Source organism: Channa argus, chromosome 16, assembly GCF_033026475.1.
Source record: "Channa argus isolate prfri chromosome 16, Channa argus male v1.0, whole genome shotgun sequence".
In the NCBI taxonomy this organism is placed as follows: domain Eukaryota; kingdom Metazoa; phylum Chordata; class Actinopteri; order Anabantiformes; family Channidae; genus Channa; species Channa argus.
The window spans coordinates 13640226-13663365 of record NC_090212.1 but is presented as its reverse complement, the minus strand read 5'-3'; the positions used below and the strand labels follow the sequence as shown (position 1 = coordinate 13663365).

Here is a 23140-nt window from a genome sequence, read left to right as displayed (position 1 = left end):
AATGGCACCAGACAAATGTATCTATGTTAATAAAGTTTTCCAATGATATAAAGACTTTCACCAGTCTACACCAGTAGAGCAAAAAAGTCACAAAACAGGGATATAATAAAACATTTGATAAGGTCATCAAAATGTCAACCTTTACAACAACCCTTGCTACAAGGAAGCAGAGAACATTTTAGTCTGCCCTCATGTTACACATGTAACATTTTTCTGTAAATAATAAACTATATAATGAATCCTGTTTAGTTTAGAATCCTGATATATTTTTTAAAATAAACAATTTTATATATATTTTTCTAAGCATACAGTTTTACTTGCCACGAGCAACGAACATCTGTGAACACTGCAGTTACTACAGTACAATATAGTGCTAACCTTTAATAGCCTGCCTGTGTAATTCAACAGCCATGTTTTAGATATTTGAAGGACTTTAACCTTCCTTGATCTTTAAAACTCATTTTTAAGCCATTTTAACTCAGTGTTTCCCCCTGTTTTATTATCTGGAGTTAAATTATTTGTGTTGCAAAACCACTTAGTAGCTTTGGATGTGAATACTGAAACGCAAATTTATTATTAATATGCTTTGGTTGCAGGTCTTTGGTAATCGCCAACATTTTGCACGGTTTAGGAGTTCTGATGGCCTTGAGAAGGTGAATTGTCTTAGCTGTTGGAGTTTCTAAATGATGCACTCTCTCACACACTGTGAATGACATAATGCTTCAAGCCTGCCACTGATTTGTCGTGCGTCTCTGACTTGACGCCCTGCGCCATGTGCTCAGTCACCGGTTGCAAAATGATAAGATAATCCTGTTTTAGAGGGAAAAATCCACACGAGTAAGTATTCATTTTCTGATTATAGAGCAAGTTTTAATATAACGGATAGATTGCTTGATGCAAATGTCTTTAAGCTAATTACAGTAAAGGTAGGTGTGGTGGTGCGCTTTGGGAATGAAAGGGAGGAGAGCATCCTATACCGTTGTTCTCTTTGGTGGCGTAAACGTGCGTAAAGTTGCTTGTTTGGACACACTCCGGTTATGTTTTTGGACCAGACCGCTGCTGTGTGAGCTGGGAAGGGGTCTGGTCCTCCAAGCCTTGCGACAGCTCTTAAAAAGCTCTCACAGTATCTCAGTCTGTTGGACGAACACCACGCGTTGGTTCGAGAGAGGTGGAGGAAAAAAGGAGGGGGGCAGCAGGAGCAGACAATGCGGTTTTGTGATGCGTTTATTCCTCCGTGCAATTTACACCCACGTCCACGAAAAGATGCTTTGCAGAAGATCTAGGGAATGAATTCCTCGTGATTTGCGTATTTTTCAGCATTTTCACAATCGCAGTGAACAAATTTCCTTGCGTTTTTGCCTGAGAACAAAAACAGAGATGAAATTTCCAATAGAAAACCCGAGAAAACAAGTTAACTGGGACCCTGAACAAGGTTGGTAAACATAAAATGTTGTGTCGCCTGATGATTCTACATAAATGCCATTTAATAGTACTGATCTCAGCTACAACTTAAGGAGACACCTGAGACAGCAAATCGCAGACGCCTACATTATTCACCAGCTTGAACAGCTTTGTACGATTTCTTATTCATGATTTTTTTTTAAATTTAATTTAGAGTTTCCTTTTATTTGCGTATTTCTGAGGTGCAAAATGACCTTTACAACAACACAGAGCGGTTGTGGACATTTCTTTATTCTCCATCCTCCGTGTACTCAGCTGTGTAAGGTAGAGCTGCTGGAGGCAGAGCTTCTGCCACGTCAAGATGAAAGAAACAATCAGCTACAACCGGAAAGGCTGTCGAAATAAAAGCTTAAGTTGTGTAATGCCTAAAAGACTTGTCGCAGGAAATTCTCTTCATGAGGCTCTAATTTCTAACAAATCAATCACACATGCGCTATCTGTGAAAAAATGGCTGGCCAGTCACGATTGATTATTGCCACATCCACTGATGTTATTGGAAATGTTGCTCCTTTAATGTGAATGTAGCTACTTTATATTAGAGGAAGTTTTCGAAAAATGTGCAGGAATTTTCCATACTTTTATTGTGAAGTCAAGCAAACTGTTCTGATGTTTTTTAAAAGAGGGCTTAAATTGAATGACCTTTGCAACTTCAGTAAAGGTTTTATTTTGAATTTAGTTTTTATTTCGTGGCCTTTATGTGTTGTTAAAGCTGCTTCCATGCTTGATTTTGAGGCTCAGCTGGTGAGATAAGAGCCTGCAACCAGTCTTGTTCCATAGGGAAATACAGCCAACCATTTGAATTTTGATCATCAGTATGTAAATACTTAAATGCAGACAGTGTCTTGACTATTTTAATTTTCAAATTTTTCGTCACCGTCCAGATATTTATCTCATTTTTTCAGTTTTAGGAAGTAACATCTCTGTAATGTACCTGACCGGAGTCTTTGCTTTGACCAGACATATTAGAAGGAGCGATGGGCTAAGAGGGAAAAAGAGAGTAGCCTATCAAATGGTATCAGATAGAAGAAGCACTGCTTCCCACTCAGGCTTTATTTAATTAGTACTGATCAATATGATGCAGCTTCAGTGGTCTGAAAAAGATTTTAGATTAATGCGTGACCACTTCAGAAATCTGAAACATCAACCACATTATACTCATCACAGCTTGGGTTTCGCCCCTATATGTGCCTGAAACATCAACCACATCATACTCATCACAGCTTGGTTTAGCCCAGATTATTAGGTGTTTTTAAATGAATATGTATCTGCTACACAGCTGCCCCTGCCTAGCTGCATACTGATTTATTTCATTGTACTCAATCAACAGATTTTTTTTTAAAGATATTTTTAAGACCTTATATGTTTGAATTTGTAGTTCATATACCAGAAGATGTTCTGCCACATCTGGGAAAATGAAAAGAGAAAGGGTCACAATGTTTTTGCTGCCTCACCTCTCAGTCGTAATTTTCTAATACATCTCATCTTCTAAAACATCCAGTCACAGTCCTTGAAGGCGCATACTGTAAATTGAATGTGGCAGTTTTCCATCTTTCTAAGCGAAGCTAAGTGGCATCACTTTGCTGTTACTGATTTACTCATGATACCGGGATTACCTAACAAGATTCATGGCTCCTGGAACACAGAACCAGACACTTCCTGTATGTCATTGACTCATCAGAGTGGGTGGTGTGTGTGTGTCCGTTTTTATTTAGGAAATCCTATAATTGACACTATCCCATGAATCAAGATTTCTTTTGCTTAATTTACTTTGAATAAAAGTATCACTTTAAGAGCTAAAGTTGAAGTTAATGCCTTCATAGGTACCAAAGTACCTCACTAAGAAAACTAGGTATCTAAACGCAAATTAACATGATGCTGTTGATAACATGAATGTACAAATTTTGTCCAGCTGTGTTCCACATGTTCCCTACAAATACGGTTTCTGCAGAAATGTAAATAGTTTATTGATAATATTATCATTGTATCTATGTTTAGTTCTGATTTTCATTCTCTACTTTATATAGGGACTAGAATAGACTGAATTCCGTGTACTTGGTACTTGGTGAATAAATCTGATTCAGATCAAATTGTGAAAGTATGCACAGTACATAAACGTACTTGTACAAAGATCTAGGTCTTAGTAGGTTAACTTGTCCAATTCCTACGTTCGATAGTTGCATCATTGCAGACAACATGCTCTGCCCAGGTCCCTCGGTGGGTGCGTCAGCGTCAGCTCTCAATAGCTTATACAATGCTGTATCATGTATATATTAAAGTAATCTAAATTCAGCTGTGTCCTAGGTGCTTGTCACATCATGAAAGACCTGCTCCAGCACATGCATATATTATAAAACCTATCCAGCAGCCATGGACTGCAAGTCGCACTTATCTCTCTATTAGTCTATTAATGAAATTCTGTTTTCCAAGTAGAGTACTCACTGTTTGCCTCAACCTAGCACTGTTTGTCTTTGGGTGCAGGTGACGTGTCTTTTGAATACATAAAAGCTTTCCTAACGTTGCCTCATTGTGAACATATTGTACACTCATGCAATTTTCAGACAATAAACAAAGTAATGCTTATAATTGAGGATTTTGAATTTATTATACTAAATGAATGATGGGTGTTCTGCTTTAGTAATTAAGGCAGTAGCTGTGGATTTCTAAAGCTCAATTTCAGGGGAATAATGTGTTTAATGTGTGGAACCCAAAACAAATTAACAGGTTGGACAGATGCTGAGGCAATGGAAAGTCTTGCTGCAGTGGGGCATCGGAAAAGCTTTAGGCTAGATAACATTTACTTGTGTTGATAGCTTTGAGTGTGAGCCTTGCAGAGAGCCCTCATTTAGTCTAGTGTAAGAACAGGGAATAGTTTTTTAATGTGTCCTACAGGTTTGAGTGTTTTCAGTAGCTCCAAGGTGTTTGTATATATGTGTGCATTAAGATGTGGATATTAGTGTATTAGAAAAGAGAGCCACAGAAAGCTTAAGAATGGAAGACAATATTGTATGTATTGTTCAATTTTCTTCGGCTTCTGACTTATAACGTCTTAAAGACTGCCTACAAACAACATATCAGAAGATTTTTTTCTCAGTAGTCAATGTGTCATCGCAGTTTTCATATCCAATCTGTACCAGACTCAGGGCATTCAGCCAATAATTAGTCTTAACAGTTTGCCAGAAATTATTTTCCTACAGTTGTCAGTCATTTTTAAAAGATGAAGTATCACGGCTCTTGTCATATAGCCATAGCATCTTGTACTGTGTTAATGCCATCTTGTCTTTCCTCACATTCTTTACTAGTGGCTGTCCAGACCAACTTGGTCCCTCCCAAAAAGGTCCAGCCTGGCATGGTGAAGTCAAGCCTAGTCCAGGCCAGTGTTGCCACAATGCAAAACCCAATGGGCTATGACCCCAAGCCCAATGGACACTGTCCACTGCCACGCCTGTCCATCTCCTCCCGCTCTGCCAGTGTGGTAGCCAGCATGGACGCCAGCTGTGATGGCTCAGCCGCAGCTCTCCACTCCGTGATGAAGTGGAAGACAGTGCTCGCGGTGTTCATTGTGGTTGTCCTCTACTTGGTTTGCGGAGGCCTGGCATTCAGGGCACTAGAACAGCCATTTGAGAGCATCCAGAAGACCAGTATCACCATGGAGAAGGCATCTTTCCTGGAGAGACATCCCTGCGTTACTCCTGATGAGCTGGAGGCACTCATCAAGGTGAGTGTTTGGAAATGTAGTGAGGATTTCAGAATTTTACACAATTTGAGACATAAAATCATCATCTTGCTTATTCCTTCAAGCTGCTTAGACAGCTTTAGAATGGCACTGCATTAGTTACATCTATTCATCAACGGAAGATTAGATTGTAGGACAACAGGAAGATAAGAAAAATTAAGTGAAAACAATCTGATCAATAATACTGGGTGTCATTCCATTTGTTGAGAAGAATGAACTTAGTAGCAGTTTTATAGAGGGTGGCTGCTATCAGAGGCGATTACGGCTTCTCTGGCTAATTAATTCTGGTTTCATTAGCTGGTCATGTGAGCTTGAAAAGCTTGGATGTGATTCCCTTAATGTCCCTCAGTAAATAATCTGTTAATGACAGTTTGCTTCAGTGGCATCGTTTTTTTTTTGATTTTACAAAATAATTGCTCATGTGCACAATACACTTGTTACAATGTTTGAGTTTTATTATGGCAAACTAATACTATGCTTTGACACTGACAAAAAGTGAGGCTGTTTAGATTTCATTGATGAATTGCATTTACGATAGAAAAAACACTGTAGGTGATATTATCCATTGTTACAGAGCAAAGTGTTGGTGTTGTTGAGCTTAGTGGTGATATATTGCAAATAGCTGTTGCAAATTTTAGATATAGTTGTTAGACCTCAGTACTCAGTAAATGTTATCATACTCCTGTATTTAGTTACAGTTACCACCTAAAAAGGTGTGTGGGTTGGATGGGGTACAATTTGTCCTCTCATTAAATCAAAGACACCTTGTTTATAGCAACATATGAAAATTAATCACAGTTTTATGTGATTATGTGTGTTTTTGTTGCACGTGCAACTCTAATTTATATGATTTCATTTTAAATCAAATTTTCACTAGTTTTCTTCCTGCTGTGTGGGTGTGTCAATAAATGAATTATGCAGGGTCTAAAGCACCATCCAAAGATACACCACCTACTCTCTGCCCCCTGGTTGGGTGACACTTGATTGGTAAATGTCATGAGCACACTTAGAGGCAGGTCCATCCTTTAGCAGGAAGCACAGTAATATCATCAGTGTCACCACGGATACACTCATAACTCTCAGTGATACCTTTCATCATCAAATCCATTGTAATTACGGTTAAATGTTGCATAACAGGAAAATAAAGATAAACTGTGATGAAAATTTAACTACTGTCTGCATCTTATGATGTTTATCATAGCAAAAAATAAGAGGAGTCACTGTGACCTTTATGCCGTATTGGAGAAGTTTGAATTGCAATTGCACATCTACATGGATTTTCATGTATTATAATTTGCAAACAAAGAGTAACTGTAGTAAACAAGACTTTCAATTTTTTGTTCCAACAATGGTTTTTTTCAAAAGTAGTTTCACTAACTAAGAATCCGAATGCCTTAAACCCTCAATAATGGATGTATTAGTACAGTATGGAATTCCAGAGTAAGGCGTTAACAACACCCACACATTTTAAATAAGGAAACTAGCTCATGGCCACAACAGCACAGTTGACTCTACTGTGAGAAACATTTGAAATGAAAATTTGTAATCTTTTCTCTCAAAATATTTCATAAAATGTAGGGATAACTCGATTGACCTTAGACAACATCAAACTATTGTAGAGCGTTTGACTTAAAACATTGAAGTCATGCTACTGTATGTCTGCCATGTTCCAAATTTTATCAGTGTGGCTTGGAAAGGTTTTATTTTAAACCATTGCCTGTGTAAAGTGAACCAGATAACAAGCACAATGGGAAAAAAAATCTCTGTCACATTACGACTTAAATCTGCATTATACAATATCTTTTATGGTGTCAGATAATTTATACCACAAAGAGTGGCAGTGTACAACGCTGCTCTGTTAAATCGCACAGAGAACTACGGGTCAAGATTTAAAGTCACTACATCAATCTGACATGTACAACTGGTTGCGAGATTAGAAAATGATTTGAGATGTGTTGGTGTGCAGTTGGCTGAGTGGAAAGTTTGATTTATGAGGGTGTGCAGTGATAGAAAAAGTGGGACTAAGATCAGTCAGTCACTCCTCCAGACAGACTTTACAGAAGATGATCAGGAAGACAAAAGATGGACACTGTGTGTAAACGTGGTCTGTTTTCTTTGATCGGTTGGGGCATTTAACAGCAAATTAAATCATATGGACATACTACAGCTCCCGCAGAAGAGCAAAATCACGCCGTGTGATCTGATGTCAATAGTGCAGAAGAAGCTTTCTTTCCCCTAAAAGGTGGGGCCTCTGTGATTCTCTTAAATTATGAAATTAACTCAAACAGAGAACCAACCACACAGCAGAGTGGTCCGGTTTCTGCTGGGAGAGCTCCATCACTCCAGTGACTATGATAGCTGTCTACTTCTGCACACTGTCCTGTGTTTATTCTGTCCCAAACAACATTCTTTCTTCATTTTCTGTTGCAGTTTGGGTTGGAACAGGCTAAGTGATGAAACAGGGTGGGTCGGAAAACCTCTCCCTTAACTCTAAATATGACATGGATTTATCTGAAATGAATTGAAACAAATTATATATCTGTCTTTTTTTATGTCAAACAAAGTTAAATACTAAATTGACACATTGACAGGTCGGAGTTTATCAGGCAGGCAATGCGACATAACAGAGCTCACTGCATAATAGTAAATCTCACCTCACAGAAAACAGTTGAGACTGTTTTGAATTAGTAAATGAAAAAAATTTAATAAAATGGTTCAATTAGAAGAATAGGGGTTGTGTGGTCTTATGGTCTTATGGGCTTCTTCCATGGGGCCCTAGGTAACTGTGGGCACAGAGTCCCTCATAAAACCTGTTTTTGCTTTTGATGCTTAACATTTAAGTCACAAAAGTGCTATCATGACTTTGTAAAAATCAATGACAGTAGGTCATAAGGAGAAGTGTAGAAATAAAACCCTTTAGCCTGGTGTGCCTGGGGTCTGGAGCAAATCAATTATTCATTGCAGTCACAAACCTCCTGCTGCTTGAAGCAGCAGCACTAATAGCAGCTGAATCATACACAAGACTCTGCTGGACAAAGGATCAGATTCTAATTCATCAGATTACACACAACAGATGTCTTATAAGGAACTTAATGCCATAGAGCTGTTTGCCTGTTTAAAAATCAGCAGAAGCCATTTACAGTTTTACAAGTGATTAAAATAATAGTTTGACATGTTGAAAAATGAACTGTGGTTTACCATTAATCGTCTGAAGTCATGAAAGTGATATCAATCCTTATTTAATTCTGAGCAAGTAAATTATGTTACCTAAACTCTCAGTATCTTTAAATATTTAAAATCTCTCCTGAGTTGTAATGGTGCTTCAATCGTTAGTGTCCCAAAAATAAGTAATATCAAGCTTTGTGTGAAGCTCACACTGACAAATAGTGCCGTTTTTTTTTGCTCTCTGAAAAATAGACCTCTAGGACATGCTGCTTCACAAGTACTCCATCAAAGAGTCTTGTCTGGTCTTCTAACAGTTCTGTTATCTGTCTGTTTGTGCGATGTCAAGACTGTCACTCAGCTGAAGATCCACAGTGGGACACAAAAGTGGTGACTCACTGTTGTCAAACTGTTTGGCAAAGGGGTTGACAGGAAAATGGCAACCACGGGAAGCCATTTGTGTGTGTGTGTGTACGAAAAACGGAAGCAGACGATGTACTGCATTAGGGAGCGAGCACTTGCTAAGCTCTGCTCCACAGCATGTGCTTACTTAGTGTGTCCATGCACTTCTATTTGCCTCCTCATGTCTGCTTCAGTATGCATGTTGTCCACCTACCTACTCACAAAAACACCCACCCATGGCAGACCTAATTGGCTTTCCCAGCGCCTTTGGGATGACTCACACTGTGGCACAATGTGAAGCCACAATGTTGTTGACACAAGTCAAGCCTCATTTATTGATGAGTCACTTACATTGTCTACAAATAAACCATACACACTGAGCTACCTGCAGAAAAACTACGTCAGGACATGCAACCAACACTGGCAGGATTTTTCCAGAGCATATAAAATAATTTTGCTTTTAAAAACATGCAATCGTGTTGTGTATCGAGTAATAAATACCAAAAAACTGAAAAAAATGTTTAACTTTTAAAATGTTTAACTACTTCCCCGTATGACCATTACACTTGCTTTATTTTTAAATCAAACTATAATATAATTCTAAGAGTTGTGAAAAATATGTCCATTTGCAATTTATTTATGAACAAAATTAAACTTTGTTCCTTACTGTGTCATCTCACTGCATCGTAAACTGTGACTCACTCTTCTCAGGTCTCATTTCACAAACACTTCGACCCAGTCTCATCTTGATGTTCATGAGACTTCCTGTTTTTCATTCCTTTTGGCACTACTGCAATGCTCCTACATGGTCTCGATAAAGCTATAGATATGGCCAAAGTGCTGCAGAGAAGGGTACTTGGCACTGTATTACAGCAAGGATCAATGAAGGAGAGAGTGAGGCTGGATCACTGCCATCACCTGCTGTGGGGCAGAAAGACATACTGAGAGGATAAAAGATCTGCAGTGTGTTAGCCCCCACTAAATGATCCTGCAGTGGAAGATATGAAAACACATCAGCTAAGAGCCCATCACAAGGACTTGGTAGTGACTATGTAATGTGCAATGTGTATGTCTGTGTTGAATTTTCTGTCTTACTTACTGTAAATACATAATTTCAATGTGTTAAAAAAAAAAACACACACTAACCACACAAAGTCATCATGCAGCAAAACTGCACGTGCAACAGAAGGGTTTTCCATATCTCTAATGCAGCATGAACTTGGCAGCTGCACTGGAGAGCAAGAGACAAAAATAGACCTCATAAAGTATTCAGATACATTGTGAGGCTATTTATAGCCCTCCCTTGACTCCAGAATTAGGTTATTTAGAGTTTATTATATAATTACCGCTCTGATATTAAGTATCTAAAGTAGCTTTGTCTCTTAAAACCAATGAAATAGTGTTACTGTAATTGGTTAATTTTAGATACAAAAGTGAGTCTCATTAGGGGGCGATGCTCATGGGGCTGAGGTAATCACATGCAAGATTATGGGCAGGCATGTGCAGCAATGTGCATAGAAGTAGTGATCCACACTGTCTGCTTTGAAATGTATGTCACAAGAGTTTATACATATTTTATCATATGGACGTGCATCTCAATAACAGCTTGCATGGATGGATTGGGGGAGACTCTGAATAAAGGAGGAACCAAAAGGAACTGAAGCTATTTTTTATTTATTTTTACCAAAGGCATCACTCATATCGACTTTCATGTCAGCACAAGCACACATCTGACTGAGCCCAGAGGCAAAATTCAAACATAAAGAAACTAAATGCCTTCCTCATGAAATGCCCATAAACTGGGAGTTTTGCAAATCAGATTACACTTTCATAGCTACATAATGAAGCACAGAAGGGGATCAATGAGAATGATTCAGTAAATGCAGAGCATTGTGGCTTTTACATTTTTTTCTGACACACTAGACAAGCTGATGATAAAGAAAAAAGGCTCACTGAAGAAAAAAAGGAGAGAAAGGTCCTTCTGCTGCATAGTCTATGTGCTGTAGATTTAGTCAACGTGAGCTTTAATAAAATGCAAATTAGAAACAGCTCCACTCGAATAGCCAGACACTGAATTTAAACAGATATCACGCTGAGTGGGAATGCACTTTCATCCATGAAAATAGTAAGAGTCATTGTTGTGTTTAACATTAAACTCTGTGATTAAAAAACAAAACAAAAACAGCATTCATCCTTTTATTTATTCATTCATCCATGAGTCTGTATTGTTAAATACATTTTCATCATACATATCATTACATCTTTGGACAATTTACAATAACTGTTTTAATATATGATGATTGATGTGATGTCCTCTCAAGTAAGACCAACATCTCTAATCATTGCTTGTTACATTTCTCAATGCAATTTTGTCTTACAAAAGTTTGTGCTTCAGTACAGCGACAAGAGTGTTACTGCATAAGAACACTTGTGGGGTTTCTAAAATCACGTTTCTTTCACACAGTGTTGTTTTTTCTACTTTTTTCTAGCTTTCTTTTTAGCATTTAGGATAAGTGTAAATCGTTGGGGCTGAAAAGCAGCAAGGAAAATCATGATCCAGACACACTTGATGGAGTAGCTCACATTCCCAAAAGTTTGCTCTGTGTGTCAACAAAGGCCGAGTAATGAGAATTTTTGTAAAATGCTTAAAATATTTTTTTTTCAATCCCAATGACCCAATGAACATAATATTATGTAAGATACAGTAGTATTCCTCTGATTCTATTAATTGTAGGTCAATCCAATCCCTGTGTTATTACACTCTTATGACACAGTGTAGACGTACTGTAGCTCAACTCTCCATCTGACTTTCATTCCTCTGCTTGATTTCCATCTGCTCTCTTCTCCTTCATCAGTGTATGACCTTGCAGGTTGATATAGAGATTGTCACACAGCTTCAGTTGTCTCTTGAGCGTTACACAATCAGTGGCACAGGTCACACATACAAACACAAGAGACACGTGCACATAGAAACACATAAACATTGACATTGGGTTAATGCATTCACTCTTGTCATGGCATCAGGATTTTATAAAGTTGAATTAAAGCAGACACATTTATTTCTTGTGTTTCCATTAACTGAGCTTGCACACGATTACAACCTTGACATCTTTGTTTTTGTGAAACCAAGTGCTACTGACTATTTCTGTAATGATGCTCATTGTTTGGCATTCATAGATGCTTTTAGACTTTATCCATTTGTAGTATTCAGGTTTAAATACAGGCATCATCTTTATAATTAAATTATCATTTTTACAGCATTCCATAGATGCTGTGAGTGCAGGAGTCAGTCCCATCGGAGACACATCCTATAATTCCAGTTACTGGGACCTGGGAAGTGCCTTCTTCTTCGCTGGAACTGTCATCACAACCATCGGTAAATATTTAAATACTCCACTCTTTAATATTCTGATATCACATCAATTTGCTGACAGTCAATAAAACTGCAAAAGTAAAAAAGTGATTTTTAAGTAGGCATTGGAGTATCTGTTGTATAAGTAAAAGTAAAATCTAATGATGAAAAGTGATCTCCACCAAACTGTTTGGATAATTTTAAACAGCTCTAAAAGGAAAACTGCTTCATTCTTTTAAATTATTTCGTGACATTTTAGTTATTTATTGCATGATGAGCCTAACAGGGCTCTGTAACTTTCGGTCATATTACAGTTCATTGGGGTGACAGAAAGATGTTCGTTAGACTCGAGTGTAAAGTTGATTGGTGGTAGCTGATTAAATGGTAAAGCACTTTTTATTGATTCAAATATCAACTTTGCAGAAAACCATGGAAGCCAGAACTGTACAATATGAGATTAAAAATTAAATAATGTGTGGAATAAGTAAAAGGATTAGTAAAAATTTGTTCATTTTCATCCACTGTAATTTCATCATTCCTATTGTTTCATTAAAGTTACATTATATCATATATATATCTACTAAATGAGGAGTAATACAATCTGCAGGACTGTGGAGGGAGAACGTGAACGATTACATTGTCACCACTGTAAAACATAAATCTGTACAAAATGTTCCACCAAACAACGTTCTGAATACAGCACTCACTGACTGGCAATTATTGTCTTTTCAAAGGTGTTGAGGATTTGAGATTTGTTCTTTCAGCTTGTTAAAGGTGTTTTCTCAGTGCAAATCTCTGTAAAACTGTGTAAATCCTTCCCTCTTATTGCTGTCCTCAGGTGAGTTACATAAATCCCTTTAGCCTTCATTAGATGGTGCTGCATGATGCAAAGCCCAAGCTCAGTGCAATTCAACAACCTGTGAAGATAAACATAATCCAGATCGTTTATAATAGATAATGTGGCATTTAGGAACCGCAATTCCTACCATAGTTTCTATTCTCTCTATTTTAGCTCCACAAACTGCAGCTAGTGTACATTTCTCTTAATGAAATAACACAATGTCACGGACCTGTTGTAGTCCAGAGATTTAATTAACCACTGTGTGACATTTGCTAATATGCTGCTGAGCATTATTTTGATGGCCTCATTTACTTTACTACCCAAATAATATTAATATATCATATTAACTTCAAAAAACACTGGTTAAAATGGGTGTATTGGGGCAACATGCACCGCACAGTCTGTCTCCTTGGATTCTTTGTTGTGTCTCGGTTAATATACGTCCATTATTAATGCAGTTTTCTCCATGAGGAACCTAATTATTGTCTCTGTGAAAGCTTACTAACCTCAGACCACTGCTCCAGGAACAAAATAGTATTACATAATGGGCTCAGTTGATTATGATGCACAAGAAAATCTTTGTCTTCATCTGCCTCATCTTTCTCCTAATGTTGCCCACCCTCTGCCTCCTCTTTACCATGTCTTCTCTGCCTTTCCTTGCATTTTGCATATTTTTCCCCTTCTTTCCTCCTAATATTTGCATTCATATTGCTTCAACAGGTTATGGAAACATTGCTCCGAGCACGGAGGGCGGGAAAATCTTTTGCATTCTTTATGCCATATTTGGCATCCCTCTCTTTGGTTTCTTGTTGGCGGGGATTGGAGACCAGCTGGGGACCATTTTTGTGAAAAGCATCTTGAGAGTTGAGAAGATTTTCAGGGTGAGTATCACAATGTATTTTTATTTTATTTTATTCTGTTTTGTAGTTTTATGTAGTGTATTTTAGTTTAATTGTACAACTCCAATTCCAAAACATTTGGTAAGATGTGAAAAATAAATAAATAACAGAATACAATCATTTGCAAAACTCATCAACCCATATTTTATTCACAATAGAACATAAACAACATTTCAGATTTTGAAACTGAGACATTTTAATATTTCATGGAAAATATTAGCTCCTTTTGAACTTGATGGCAGCAACACATCTCAAAAAAGTTGGAAGGTGGCAAAAAAAGGCTGAAAAAGTAATTGCTGCAAATCGAAAACAAATGGAGCAGCATTTGACAACTAATCAGGTAATCAGCAGAGCCTCTCAAATGTAAAGATGGACAGAGGTTCACCAATCTGTGACAAACTGTGCCAAAAAATAGTGCAATAATTTCAGAAAAAATATTCCTCAATGTAAAATTGTGATGACTTCAAAGTCATCACAATATCATCAAAGGATTCGGAGAATCAGGAGGAATCTCTGTGTGCAAGGGACAAGGCTGAAGGACAAAACAGGATGTGCCTGATCTTTTGGCCTTCAGGCAGCACTGCATTAAAAACAGGCAGGATTCTCTACTGGACATCACTGCATGGGCTCAGGAACACTTCCAGAAATTACTGTCTGTAAACACAGTTACTGTGCAGTCCATAAATGCAAGTTAAAGTTGCATTATGCAAAGAAGAAGCCATGTGTGAACACGATCCAGCTTGTTATCAGTTCAAAGAGAGATGCAGAGATGCAGTTCAAATGCAGTACTGCAACTCTGATGGCATGGAGTTGCAGTAGTGCCTATGGCATTGGCAGATTTCACATCTGGAAAGGCATCATCAATGCTGAAAAGTACATAGAGGTTTTAGAACAACTGATGCCATCCAGACAACGTCTCTTTCAGGAAATGCCTTGCATATTTCTGCAAGACAATGCTAAACCACATACTGCATCATTAAAACAGCATGGCTTCGCAGGAGAAGAGTCCGGGTCTTGAACTGGCCTGCCTGCAGTCTACACCTTTCACCAATAGAAAACATTTGGCTTATTATAAAATGGAAAATCGAGGAGCAAAGGCCCAGGACTGACGAGCAGCTAGAATCCTGCAACAGACAAAAACTCCAGCAAAACTCCAGCAACTGGTCTCCTCACTTCCCAGACATTTACAGACAGTTGTTAAAAGAAGAGAGGATGCTACACAATGGTAAACATCACCCTGTTCCAACTTGTTTCACACATCTGAGATGAGTGATGTTGCCTCCATCAAATTCAAAATGAGCTAATATTTTCCATGAAATGTTAACATTTCTCAGATTTATCATCTAATATGTTGTTTATGTTCTATTGTGAATAAAATACGGGTTGATGTGATTTGCAAATCATTGTATTCTGTTTTTATTTATGTTTTACACATCTTCCCAACTTTTTTGGATTTGGGGTTGTATTTAAATGAAATACTAAAATATAGTTATCAACACTCAGATAACTATATCTTAATCATATATAAACAGATCTTAATCTAGTTTATGTTGTTAAACTGAGAGCCACGTGTATGTTTTCTGGCATTTGTTAAGCACACTACTGCCATTAGATGATCGTTTTTAGTTCCTTGCAATATTTCTGATGGTTTTTCCTATTTATTCCTTCAGCAAAAACACAAACAGATCAGCCAGACTAAGATAAGAGTAACTTCCACCATCTTGTTCATCCTGGCCGGCTGCATTGTCTTCGTCACCATCCCTGCTGTCATCTTTAAACACATCGAGGGCTGGACCACACTGGAGGCCATCTACTTTGTTGTGATCACTCTCACCACAGTGGGAATAGGAGACTATGTGGCAGGTAGAGCAATGCAATGGACTGTTGTTCTGTCACAATGCAGCGTTTTGTCAAACGGTTTAGTCTTATTTGTGATCATACCCAAACTTCTTCTTCCACTCCAGGTGGAAACCGTAGGATCGACTACATGAAATGGTACAAGCCACTGGTGTGGTTCTGGATCTTAGTGGGTTTGGCATACTTTGCGGCAGTCCTCAGCATGATTGGAGACTGGCTTCGCGTGCTGTCTAAAAAGACCAAAGAGGAGGTGGAGTTCATTCAATTACATTGCACTGTATTGCATTAGAGAGGCGAAAAATAAAAGATCACTCAGCTGCTGCCCCCTTCTGTGTGCTCTTTTATTCTGGTCAGGCTTTGTAAAAAAGGTTCTGTAAAAGGTGACTATTAGATGTGTCTGGCACAGAAAAGACACAGTGAGTTATTCATTGTCTGGAGTAGAAAGGATTTGGCTGCTAAGCCTATAGCTCAGCGTGAGCTCTTTTAAATTGGGTGAAATTTTTTACATAATACAATATTAGATGGGTGATATGCAGTGATGTCCAAAAACTGTTTTGATGATTATTACTTAGATTTCAAGATCAACACATTCAGTCACTTGTTGGTTTTGGTCTTTATGCTCACCAGCTTTTTGCTTAAACAGAGGGATAATGTCAGACTGTGGCCCTTATTCTAAACTGATTCTTTCTTTATTGCCCTGCTGGCACAGGTTGGGGAGTTTAAAGCTCATGCAGCTGAATGGAAGGCAAATGTACGAGCTGAGTTTCGTGAAACAAGACGGCGCCTGAGTGTTGAGATCCACGACAAGCTCCAACGGGCTGCCACCATCCGCAGCATGGAGCGCCGTCAGCTCGGCTTGGAGCAGCGAGCTCACTCACTGGACATGCTGTCTCCAGAGAAGCGGGCCATGTTTGCCAGCCTGGATGCTGGTCGTTTCAAGACTTCGTCGCAGGAGAGCATCGACACTAAGCTGAATAACCTGAGACTAAAGGGGGCCTGCGAGCCGTTTGACCCAGGGAGTGAGCAAACGCAAGAGACGGCGTCTTCTTCTGAGGAGAATCTCTTCAACCTGCGTTTTGGATCCCTCACCAAGCTGGGCAGACGCAACAAGAACCGTGAACTGAGGAGGAATATTACTGAAGATGCACGACGTGCCAGTGTAGCCATAAACAGTAGCAGTGCTATGTTGGGGCAGGAGAGGACGGCTGAAGAAGAGGATGAGGAGCCAGATGAGGAAAATGGAGAAAGGAAAGAGGGAAACACCAGTCTGACAAACCTGTCCCAGTATACAGTGGAGCGCAGCAAGTTGAACGGGTTCCTTCCAACACAGGCCAAAGACAGAGAAAAAGATTAGCTATTGAATGGAAGAGCAATTGAGCCACAGACAAGCAGTCTATAGACAGAGAGAGTGAAAACTGCTCAGACACTAAGAATGAGAGTGCATGGTACTTCTGGATGTCAAGAAATGTGCCTTTATGTTTACGACGTTAGACTGGAACCGCCCCGAAGAAAGTCAGTCATTGTGCCATAGCCATGGGAAGAAAATGTTGCCAAAAATGAATGAAACTGAATAGGCTGTAGTTAAAATACCTCATCACAGACTTTACTGTACTGTAAAGTCTGTGATACTAAAGAACTTGGAGACCTACCGGAACTTTCAAGTTGTGTTGTCTTTTGGCTTCTATGAGACATCTGGGCAACAACCACCTGTACATGCTCAAGCTTGTTTTTTATTTATGTGGGCAGATCATGCAGATGACTTGATTCGTGTCATCCACTTTCAGAAACCACATCGATCTCCAAATCGTGAACTTGTATTTTTAGCTCAGCAGCCTGTTACAAAAGGACTTCAGGTTCTAATGTATGGAGATTTGACTGTCATGTTTCTCTCTGCATTGATACGAGCATTTCTTCAGCTCGTACAGTATTTCTACATGGTATGTGACTTTGAAAATGTAGCCTTAGGGTATAAACTACTACATACTAAGAGCTCATAAAAAGAAACTGTTCATTTTGATTGTGCATGGTTCTAAAACACAACCACAGTAGCTCTATGATGACACTAATATGCCACCACTTTCATAAAAGTGAATCAACACCTAGCTAGAATCCACCTGACACAGACAAACAGCTTTGGCCATGAGATTGTCAGTAAAGTTTGTTGTTTTTTAATTTTGTATATGACATTCACCTCATCACGTATGTCTTGATACGTACTTCTTAAATTACTTTTTAAATTGATGAATGTGATTCAGTTGATTTTGTATTCACCAAGCATGTTTGCATCTGTCTTTACTCCTTTTTACATCATATCACCCAATCCCACTGTACATTATGACTTTAAAATATCATTTCTTTTTTTGTGTTTTTCCTAAACACATCCCAGACATTGAATTACTACTCGTGACCATTTGAACTTCATTTACCTTTTAAATCAGGTACTGACACTCCTGCCTACTTCAAATTTTACTGAATTATTAAATCTATCACTGGCATGCCTTGCATGCGTTTCTAAAGGCGACTTACACACAATGGTTGTACTTGTAACCTATTATTGGTATGAACGTTTTCATGACCATGACCTGTGACAAGTTGATCGACTAGTTGTTGTGTTGAAGTTGAAGTTTATTTTATGAACAAATCACATTAAATGTAGTGAGTGCCTTTTCCTGGATAATAAACATGACACAATACATTCAAAATAGTGGTAATTGCTATTTTAACAGCATCAACATTTACCCAATATGGTATTGCAAGATATCTTGGAAGAGCATTGCTTTCTGAAGCACGGTGCTACAGAGCTATTTATCTGAAATCAAGTCATTATGTGTAGTTCACAGTGGCCAATGAGACTTAATCCTGAAACTGAAGGAGCTAAATGCAACTTGTCCATCATTGATTTTTTATTAGCACCTGCAATTTTTATAATGTGTGTGTGTGTGTGTGTGTGTGTGTGTTTTGTATTGGGTTTATATGAGCAGTGAGCAGTAGACAAATGGTCATTTAGTATAGTTGGTGGCCATGTCTCAAACTATATATTATCTAAGCAACACAGGAACACACTGCGAATCATCTTAATTCACTAAATCAATTCAAATACAATAACCAAACATTGTTTGCTTTAACATGTTTTTTGTCCTTTTCTTTTCACATCCCTTAAAATTGTATTCCAACCAATATTTTACACATACATTCTCACTGTGTATTTGCCTTGATGCACCTGTTGGGTAATTAAATGATAGACTTCATTATTATGTAACTGACTCCCAGCATGGTGCAGGATGCTGCAGTCCCAGGTGTCCATCCTTGCATGTCTGGTCTGGAGCCACAGTCACGTGCCTCTGAGTGGATACGGCACCCAAGAATACACCCAGCTGACAGAATCACAATAGACATTAATCAGGGAGGCAGGTCAGTAAAGGGACAGCTATAAATTACATGTAATGGAAAGCGTGTCTGAGGAATTGTGAATGTTTATGGAGCTTGTCTTCAAGGTGCAAGTGACCTCAACTGGCTCCACCCTTCTCATCTCTCTTTTGTCTGTCTCTCACAATCTATTTGTCTCTAATCTTTATCTCTATGCCGCATCGACACATGATGAATCACCAATATGGTTTTTTTTGTTATTATTTTGTTCCGATGGGGTTTTGTGTATTTGTCTATTTACTACTTTCCAGCCTTATCAGCGTCATTTACGATATGGTGCCTGGAATTCCTAAACAGCTCTAGGAAACTGAGTCATGAATATATTAAGCATTGAGTGTAAAAAATTGTTGCTGGGTAATGAACATTTTTAGTATAATGCAATCCCATACAGTATCAACGATTACAGATTCAGCTGTAATCAACACCACACTAACAGTGTCGAGAAAAATTGAAGAAAAAAAGCTGTTGTTTTGCATCATATTGCACACAGCAACCTAATTACTTACAGTCAGTCAGTGCATGATGCAGGTGTGTATAGACTCAATTTAAACTTTTATCGCAGGTCACTGCTGTAAGGCAACAAAAAACAATCCTTTTCAATTATAAATTTTCTACACAATGTATCATCTGACAGTTTCTCTTTTTCAATAGTTTTGCCTATATTTAATAATTTCAAGCAAACATACAGACAGGAGACATGGGAAAAAAGTCGGAGTGTGACATGCAGCAAAGGACCTCAGGATGCTGCATTTACATGCCATTTGCTTTAACCATTTAGCTACCTGTTAAACCCCTTGTCTGACTATTTTATTACACAGTTGAAGAGAGTATAACATTGCATTTTGGGTATGTGTATAATTTAGTACATGTGGTGCAGTGCCAGACAAGTGATAGTCAAATCCAATCAAAAATCTTTTAAAAGATTTTTATATTTGTCTTTTGGTGCTGGATCTGCTGAAACTATGACTTGTGTTTTTCTACAGCCAGCAGGGGGAGAAAGGCATTTGTGATGCTACTCACATCCAGCTGCACCTAATGGCTATTTACTGACTGGTCATGATAAATGGTAAAGAAGAAGATTGTGGAAGAATTTGAACGTGATGGCTATTCAACAGAGATATGACTTTTTACACTTGTGGCCTCTTAACCATCTCCATAATAGTTTGGAATACGTATTTTCATACATCTGGACTTCATCGTGACGATTGACAAATGTAATAAATGTGAGTAACTGAACATTCCTGGTCTTAACATTCCTGCATCTTAAAATGGCACCAGTTATTTTCCAGTATTCTGACAATTAAAGAAATAAACTGATATCACCAATCAGAGCTAAAGCTATAGAGCTCTCTCCTCTGTTAGAGCTGTGTAAATTACGCTTTAGGGCTGCTGGACAATCACATCAACAATCAAGACCTGCTGTGTCAAGAGCAGGCACACTTGTGTGTGTCATCTGAGAAGATGACCGGACATGCATGGGCACACAGCCTAATCTTGTCAAGTCTACAAGTGCTCTTAAATAAAAGCAATCTCAGTTAAGGCCATCTAGCAATGGTAGCCATGGTGATGGAGGGCATGAAACAAATTCACTTCTTGATGCAAACAGATCAAGTAGAGATTGTAATAGTGAATCCTGCCCCCTTTAAGTTCCCTTTAATCATATTTGAATTGGCCATGAATCAGCCAAGAGACAGGGCACTGTGGGGGATAAGACGTGCCTGTGTTTGTGCATCTTCAGTCATGCATAAAGCTTACATGCAAAGAGCTGTTCAACACTTAAATCTGCAACTTTTCTCAGAGAGAACCTGGAATTTTGGCTCCTTCTTGCTATTAGAACTATGAAATTCCTCATCCTATCCGGAGTTCTTCTTTGGTGGACATTTACCTGCAAAATAGTGTGACTTACTGTGTGTCTGTGTGGAACCTTGTGTCTGCACTAAAAGCAATTTATTGTTTTGAGGCTAACTGCAAAAATCACAATTGGTTTAGAAATTGCAAGTATACTGCAATGGAAACAGGTTAATCTGATCCAAGATCCTTTGCAATGATTAGACCTGATTACACCATCAGCCTCCCTCCTCTCTCAGTTTGCCATTTGTTGCTTCAACTTGTTTGATATGTTGCTTTGTTTGCATTGATGGCAACTTAGATGCATGTTTGAGTCACTTTATTAATCTTATTATAAGACGGAGCCAGTTTATGCAATCTAAACCAAACCGGAATCCACATGAGCTTCTTCCCCACTTTAATCTTATTATAATTTTCCCGCAACATTTCATGAGATTGTTGCCAAAACAAGTATATGTTGTGTGGAAGGAAGAAAGTGTGAAAGTGCTGAGAGCGACAAGAAAGATGATGAAGAGGAAAGGGTGGGGGAAGTGTCAGACAGTTGCCTGAAGGTGATTAAGGGTGCTTGATATGAAATGCAACAAGAGAGAGAAATCTGACAATGTCTCTAGTAATTGAGATTCTGAAATAAAGAGAGGTGTAATATGATGTTATCTAAACAACTTGATAGTCTCTTCAAGAACATCACGACACTAAAGTACAATGGAGGGCTGGAAAAGAAACAACTAAGACGCAGTGACACAGTCTGGGTTGTAGACTGCGAGAAAGCAAGGAATAAAATCTGTCTGAAAAAGCAAATCTATTAGAATGTTTAATTTATATAATCAATCATTCATATATACAAAAGAAAAGTTGCAACAATAAAGAATGCAAAAATATTTCAGACTAACTAGTCTACTTGGAAATAAATTATAATTATAATTTGACTGCAAATCCCATTTGTAGTTGGAGCAAATTGTGCGAAACGGACAAACCATACTTATAGTCCAATTTGGTTATAAAACTACTTGAGGAAAACAGTAGAAGCAGACTAGACTCTGTTCTCAGTTTACATTACAAATGGCTCATGTAAGGATGTAACCACACCTGTTTTATCTGTCCATCTGTTTCCTTTTTTGGCATGTGTGTATTTGGTTCAGGATTTTCTCTGCTGCACATGTATATGTACATTAATCTGAATATTCCCAGGCCAGCACCAGTCACAGCTGCTAGGGTCGTGATTGGCTAAAATATAGCTGTGTCACATGATTTTGACCATTGCATGAGGTGAACCCTAATGACTGTATGACAGAGATGGTCTGATCAAAATAAATCCCCACTGCAGTTATAGTCCAGTTTGTGCTCTGCTTTGTGATCTTTTTATCCCATTGATCATGTTGCTGCTAATGTGCATGTGCATGCAGTTAGATCAGCAGCACAGAGTCCCATTTATTCATTGCCTGAGTGGGATCAGGTTCTCAAACATACATCTGCCGTCAACATCCAGGTATATGCTTGGAAAGGGGTTGCACTGGTGAAAACTATTAACTCTGAGGGATTTTTATTTCCATATACACTTTACATATATATAAGGCTGTCACAGTCAAGGGCAGCGTCATGGAAGGTTAGAAGAAATGGGCTTAATAGGTCCCAGGCCCTGCTAATGCAGGTCATTTGGTGTTAGGTGAAGCATAGTATCTGACATGGGTGATTGACCAGAGGCAGGACAAAGTCCCACATGGCATGATGACAAAGTGAAGAGTGTCACATATTTAAAAAACATCAGAGTGACTCACCTCCCATATGGGGACATAAAGCTGGTCCCCGAAGGTCAACGTTCTTTTAAAGCCTGGAGATCAAATTGTCTTGGGGGCACCCTGTTGGCTGCATGGTTACAGTGCTTGCCACATAACACAAGGTCCCTGATTCCAATCTGGCTGGGGACATAATACCAGCTCTCCCTCCACATTCGTTGTCTCCCGGTTCGCTGCTCATTATCAAATAAAGGCTTAAAATGTCCAAAAACAAATAATCTTAAAAAAAACAAAAGGAATTCTTCTTTGTACGTTTGCGTGGGTGTGTGTGAGGCAGTAACCAACTGTCAAGTCAATGTATCATGCTGTTAAAATAAAGATAACAGAAGACAATATTTATGCATGTCTATATTAGATTTTATTGCT

At 38.5% G+C, this 23140-nt stretch overlaps 1 protein-coding gene across 3 annotated transcripts; it reads left to right on the top strand.

Moving 5' to 3' along the window:
* Window positions 1-694: 694 nt before the first annotated feature.
* kcnk10b (potassium channel, subfamily K, member 10b) lies at window positions 695-22115 on the top strand. 3 transcript variants are annotated; one of them, XR_010911107.1, is made up of 8 exons: window positions 982-1432; window positions 4761-5176; window positions 12017-12134; window positions 13672-13832; window positions 15521-15713; window positions 15815-15957; window positions 16417-17644; window positions 20117-22115. XR_010911107.1 is itself a non-coding variant. In XM_067480589.1 (7 exons), coding segments are annotated over exons 1-7 (1677 nt in total). In that variant the 5' UTR covers window positions 695-836; the 3' UTR covers window positions 17062-18402. The 3 variants fall into 3 exon arrangements, 2 of the variants coding, with proteins under 2 accessions (XP_067336690.1, XP_067336689.1); XM_067480589.1 differs by lacking the exons at window positions 982-1432; window positions 20117-22115 and adding an exon at window positions 695-837 and having other exon boundaries at window positions 16417-18402; XM_067480588.1 differs by lacking the exon at window positions 20117-22115 and having other exon boundaries at window positions 16417-18402.
* The last annotated feature ends 1025 nt before the right edge of the window (window positions 22116-23140 follow it).